This window comes from Hyla sarda, unplaced genomic scaffold (assembly GCF_029499605.1).
Source record: "Hyla sarda isolate aHylSar1 unplaced genomic scaffold, aHylSar1.hap1 scaffold_944, whole genome shotgun sequence".
Taxonomy (NCBI): domain Eukaryota; kingdom Metazoa; phylum Chordata; class Amphibia; order Anura; family Hylidae; genus Hyla; species Hyla sarda.
Window position 1 is genome coordinate 2,778 of NW_026610974.1, and position 6,715 is coordinate 9,492.

General features: G+C 46.9%; 1 protein-coding gene across 1 annotated transcript; it reads left to right on the forward strand.

Annotated features, from left to right (window-relative positions):
* Positions 1-4,349: 4,349 nt before the first annotated feature.
* On the forward strand, positions 4,350-4,730 carry LOC130350376 (histone H2B 1.1). The gene has a single exon (XM_056554886.1). It carries the CDS (start codon positions 4,350-4,352, stop codon positions 4,728-4,730), a length of 381 nt encoding a protein of 126 aa, XP_056410861.1.
* Positions 4,731-6,715: the final 1,985 nt, after the last annotated feature.

The following is a 6,715-nucleotide window of genomic DNA, read 5'->3' on the forward strand; positions in this document are numbered from 1 at the left end:
CACCAGCCACCCGCGAGGACGCTCCTTCTACCTCCAGGGGGCCTAGAGTTTTCCCGATTGAGGACACGGTCCTAGACTTAATGAAGGCAGAATGGATCAACCCAGAGAAGGCACCTGTTATAAATAAAAGGTTTAAAACTCTTTACCCCATGGATCAGGAAAGATCTAAGGATTGGGTCAACCCACCAAAGGTGGATTACGCCATCGCCAAACTTTCTAAGAGAACCATTATCCCATCTGATGATGGTTCTAGTCTCAAGGATCCCATGGACCGACGCATGGAGGTCACTCTCAGAAGATCGTATACAGCATCTTCCAGCCAGTGTGCTGTAGGGAATGCCTCCTTTGAGGTCATAAGAGCTATGAGATCTTGGCTTTCAAGAATACAGGATGACAGACTCTGGGGTCAGTAGACAGGACTTACTTAGGTCCTTTAAATATGTTAACCTAGGTATGGACTACCTATATGACTCAAATTGTCAACAGGTGAAGCTAGCTTCTAGAAACATGGCCCTATCTTCAGCTGCTAGGAGGGCTCTTTGGTTAAGACCATGGCCTGGAGACAGTCATTCCAAGTACATTCTTGGTAATCTGGAGTTCAATCCGGCTAAATTATTTGGTCCTGAACTTGACACCATTATGGAGGAGCTCTCCAATAAAAAGGGGAAGAACCTTCCTTTATCAGAGAAGTCCTATCGCGGGCGCTATAATCAACCCAGGAGAGATCGATCTCCACAAGGTAACAGGCAATATAGAGGTTCTGGACGTGGCAGAGGATCAGGATCCACAAGGAAGGGATCATCTAGAGCCAGAGGCTCAAAAAAGCCAGAATTCTGACGCGAGAAGTCTACCTGTAGGCGGGCGCCTTCATTTTTTTCTCAAGACTTGGAAAACTCTAATAAAAGATGTTTGGGTCATAAATGTAGTGGAGAATGGTTATTTCTTTCCCCTAACGTATCTCCCTCCAGAGAGGTGTCTAATATCCCCCTCTCTAGCTTCTGCAAAACAGGAGGCTTTAGAGGAAGCCATCCTAGAGCTTATCTCAAGTTCTGCGGTAGAACCTGTTCCCAGACACGAGAGGGGCACGGGGGTCTATTCCCCAGTGTTCCTAGTACCCAAGCCTGGAAGAAAATGGAGGCTTATAATAGACCTCAGGTTTCTCAATCAATTTATAGTCAAGAAGAAATTTCGGATGGAGACTATAAGATCAGTAAAATCCCTCATTCTGAGAGACGATTACATGGCGTCATTAGACCTAAAAGACGCCTATTTTCACATTCCCATATTTCCAGGGCACAGGAAATTCCTAAGAATTGCTGTCTTTATCAAGGGAATTCTCCATCATCTCCAGTTCAAGGTTCTGCCATTTGGCATTTCCACAGCCCCGTTCGTATTCACAAAGGTGGTTTCATCCATGATGGCGATTCTCAGAAGACAGGGCATCAGAATCATACCCTATTTAGACGATTGGCTTTTTCTAGCCAAAACTCAGGAGGAGCTCAGCCATCACATCACCACCACACTAGACTTACTCCACAGTTTAGGTTGGATAGTGAATCTTCAGAAATCCAGACTATTTCCCACAAAGGAAATAACCTTTTTAGGGTTCTACTTGGATTCCCACAACATGAGAATCTATCTGTCTCCAGCACGGAAGGACAGGATATCCAGGGGATATCAATTCCTTCGAGTCCCCCGCAAGGTGTCACTGAGGACTCTCATGAGATTCCTAGGACTCCTATCCTCCTCAGTAGAAGCTGTCCCTTGGGCACTCTGGCACATGAGACCTCTCCAGACAGAGGTTCTCCAGGCCTGGGACAGGAGGAGTTCCTCTCTAGAGAGGTGTCTAAAACTTTCTCCCACAGTCCGCAGATCTCTAAACTGGTGGGCGAACCCCCAGGACGGAATGTCTCTGGTAGAACCTCAGTGGTCAATCCTAACGACAGACGCCTCAGGGTCAGGATGGGGAGCCCACCTGCTAGGGAGAAAGGTGAATGGCTGGTGGAGTACAGAAGAACTTCCTCTCTCTTCCAATATAAAGGAACTAAGGGCAATATATTATGCCCTTCTCCACTTCGCCCCCTCTCTCCTGGGACAAGCCGTCAAAATAAGGACGGACAACATGTCGGCTGTTTACTACATAAACAAGCAGGGAGGGACAAGATCAGTTCCACTGCTTCAAGAGGTGGCAAAGATCTTTCGATGGGCCGAGACTCGAGTTCTCAGGCTCTCCGCAGTCCACATAAGGGGAGTACACAATATCATAGCAGACCGTCTAAGCAGAGGTCTTACGCTACCGGGAGAATGGACTCTAGACCAGGATATATTCCTTCAGCTCATAGACCGCTGGGGTCTCCCGGAAATAGATCTTATGGCCACAAGATCCAATCGCAAACTAGACAAGTTCTGCTCCCTTTACCAGATGGACAAACCTCTCTATCTGGATGCAATGTCGGTCCCATGGAATTTCAAACTGGCCTACATATTCCCTCCTATCTCGATGATACCCAGGGTATTAATGAAGATCAGGCAGGATCAGGCCTCTGTGATTGCCATCATTCCCTTTTGGCCAAAAAGATCCTGGTTCTCCCAGCTCATTCAGATGAGCAAGGGAATATACTGGAAACTTCCTGTCAGGCAGAATCTTGTGTCTCAGGGCACTCAGTTCTGCCACAATCTCAAGACGCTCAATCTGACAGCATGGAAGTTGATAGGTCCTTATTAAAAGCCAGAGGGTTTTCGGACCGCATCCTTGAAACACTATCTCACTCTAGGAGTGAGGCAACCAACAAGGCCTATGCTAGAATCAAAAAGATTTTTTTCTCCTGGTGTGTCACCAAGAAGATCAATGCTTCTTCTCCATCCACTCCATCAATTCTCGAATTTTTACAGGATGGATTTGACAGAGGTCTCTCTCCAAATTCCATCAAGGTCCAACTAGCCGCACTGTCGGCGACCTTACAAAGACGACTGTTTCAGGAACCAGTGATAAAGTCATTTATCAAGGCCATCACTAGAATTCGTCCTAGAGCGGTGAAACCTGTGACACCCTGGGATCTGGCATTGGTCTTGCAACAATTGTGTGTTCAACCCTTTGAACCTTTAGAGGAAGTGGAACTTAGGTTCCTCACTCTTAAGGTGGTGCTACTTCTAGCTGTCACCACTGCAAAGAGAGTTGGTGAACTTCAAGCATTAGCTGCGGCAGAACCTTACACAGTTTCCTTGCAGGACAGAGTCCTTCTGAGATTCCTACCTTCTTTTTTGCCTAAGGTCCCCTCCTTCGCAAATATTAACCAGGTTATCTGTCTCCCAAAGTTTCCTGACTCTGAATCTTCCCAGAAGGACCTTACCTCCCTGGATCTGGTAAGATGCCTAAGGGTCTATCTAGATAGAACAAAACCATTCAGGAAAGCGGAGAATCTCCTCATTTTATTCCAGGGTGTAAAGAAAGGTGCCAAGGCATCTAAACCATCCATTTCAAGATGGATATGCGAATGCATAAATTTATGTTATACCTCTAGAGGGTTAACTTCACCAGAGTTCACCAGAGCGCACTCTACGAGATCTGTTTCTGCCTCTTGGGCAGAGCGTAACTCTGTTCCCTTGGAACAGATCTGCCAGTCCGCAACCTGGAACTCTCCACTCACTTTTTTAAAACATTATAGAGTGGATACCTTTTTGTCTAGCGAAACTACTTTCGCTAAGTCTATTATACAAACTGCTATGCAGGAAAACCCTCCCTAGGGGTGATTCTTGCTAGATCCCCACATTGTGCTGCTGAGGGACGCTAGGGAAGACTAAATTTAGAAAGTGAATTTGTTTTCCCTTAGTCTCCTCAGCAGCACAAGCTTCCCTCCCTTATTTTATTTTTGCTTTATAATCTACTCACTGTTCTAGTGTGATCCTGGTGCTTTATACCAGGGGGGGGGGGGGAGGTTCCGGGGTATTTTTTTATTTAAATCATTAAAAAATCCCAGGTCCCATTTGCTCACTGGGGCGAAGACACACCCCCACATTGTGCTGCTGCGGAAACTAAGGGAAAACAAATTAACTTTCTAAATTTAGTCTTCTTTCTGCTGCCTTTTATATGTTTCTGCTCCGCCCTTCGGCTCCCGTAATTGGGTAGATTTGAATCCTGCCAATGGTGACGAGACTCTAAGAAACACCAATAAACTGCACTGGGCGGGGCTTAAGACGCTCCCACAGGTCACATGATTTTCTCCTCCAGTAGAACAGTGAGCAGACAGCATTTCTTATTTGCATGGGCTGCATATAAATACGGCTGCGGTGGGAGGAGGAGGCATCATTATTCTCTCTGTTCTAGTGAAGGATTATTGTGATTGATCATCATGCCTGATCCCGCCAAGTCTGCACCAGCGCCCAAGAAGGGCTCTAAGAAAGCCGTGACCAAGACTCAGAAGAAGGACGGCAAGAAGCGGAGGAAGACCAGGAAGGAAAGCTATGCCATCTACGTGTACAAGGTGCTCAAGCAGGTCCACCCTGACACCGGCATCTCCTCCAAGGCCATGGGTATCATGAACTCCTTTGTCAACGATATCTTCGAGCGCATCGCAGGGGAAGCCTCCCGCCTGGCTCACTACAACAAGCGCTCCACCATCACCTCCCGGGAGATCCAGACCGCCGTGCGCCTGCTGCTGCCTGGAGAGCTGGCCAAGCACGCCGTGTCCGAGGGCACCAAGGCCGTCACCAAGTACACCAGCGCCAAGTAACCTGCTCCGCCTCCTGCTGTCACCCCAAAGGCTCTTCTAAGAGCCACCCACATTGTCTATAATAGAGCTGGGGCTTCTCCTGTCTGTATTCCCCGTATTCTGTTCTGTATATGTGGCCGCTATTCTGTCAGTACAGTCTATTGATACTATATATATTCTGCTCCGGGATCGGGTGAGATCAGAGCGGCGGCTGCGGTTCTCTCTGACTGCAGGATGTATATTCTCATGTGCCCACACGTCGTCTCTCCACGATCAATAAATCATTCACTGACCGGGGAATCTATTGATCGGTATCGCCGGGGTTTATTATGAGACTCTCATCCTACTGTGTGTGCACTGACTGGGAGGGAACAATAGAGAAACAAGGAGGATGAGGGTAGTAGTCAGCCACAGAATCAGCCTCTACATCTCGGGGAGATCTCTCCATTGTTATCGGGACCGCGCACACGGCTCATTGTTAACCCTTTAGTGGCATGTTTACTACAATGAAATGACAAAGGACCCGAGCCCGACTCTACACAGCAGGAAGGACACCACAGTATCAGAGTATTTCTCCGCTCATAGGCAGCATTAATTCTATATAAATCCCGATGGGTCAATGTTCATTTATTAATGCCCCTTTCCACACTCACACATTGGCTGATCACAGGATGTTCAGGGTTTGAATTTCCCGCTTCCTCCAGACCCGATAACAATGGAGAGATCCCCCTCATTCTCGTGTATGTCACCAATAAAGATTCTAATCCTATGCGCAATGCTCGCACAGCTGCCGTTGGTTATAATCTTTGGAAATTAATTATAGTCATGAATTATAAGTAAAAGTCTGGTGTAGATAACCGCACACCGCTCCCACTCATACACCGATCACCCTCCCGCTGTCTCGGTCTCAGCTTGTGAATAAACCGGCCGTGCATGGAAGCCTGAAGGGGAGAGATCGGTGGTGTTCAGGTGCGGTCTGGATGTTCCCAGTGATAATACTGGAGTAGAGTCCTCGCTAAAGAGTTAATGATGATTGAAAGTTGTCACAATCTAGCGCTTGTTTTTTGCGCAAATAAAAATGATTTTCCAGTTGTGTGGTCACATAGATGGGGGTAACCAGACGCATTTCAGTGGTTTAGATTATCTATTGTAACCAATAATACTAGTAGCCCTGTGATAACTTTTATGCTTCATGATAAGTGTTTTATTTTTTGCCTCTTTCCTCGTTTTATTGGTATTAGTTTTAATGTTCCATCTTGGTTTTTTTAAATCATATTTTAATTTTACTTTCAGAAGATTCATCCAAAGCTTTTCTATAGTTAACGCTATATTCACACGGACACGCGTTATAGCCAGATCGGGAAGGGTTTTATCAATGACGGGCCCGGGAATCTCTCCCCCCCACTAAGACTTCATCAGGTCTAAATACACGGTGATCGCTGACAGGTAAAATAGATTGTAAAACAACCGCACGGTCAGTGTTCACACTGGGCGATCTTTTCCAGTAATTTAATACATAGAACAATAAAATAATGTATAAAAAATAATTTCCCCGCCGCCTCCTCTTCAGGTGAAGGGAGTCAGGCTGCTGGGGGAGGGTGCAGGATGTGATCGGTATCAGGTCTGGAATAGGACAGGGACGCGGCTCCTCTATATACTCTGCAGGGAAGACCCCGTATACACCCACCATTGTGATGTCAGCCCCGGACATAGTGTCCTCTCTCCTCTCCGCCTCACTAGAATCCCCCTGATCGGCCCCAACAGTTTCCCCTCCGCCGCCTATTTCTTCCTATTTACAGAAACCAGAGGAATGTAGTCACGTGTACAGGGAAGAGGACGAGACAAAGGGAGAAACGATCAGAAGAAGAGCGGGAATTTCAAAATAGTCAACTGCGGTGATCAACCAATGAGCGAACATTCGGGTCTATAACTCCGCCTAGATTTAACCCTCTATGCACCACTTACGGTCACAGGTGTCGGGAGACTGAAGCCAGCAGCACCGATCA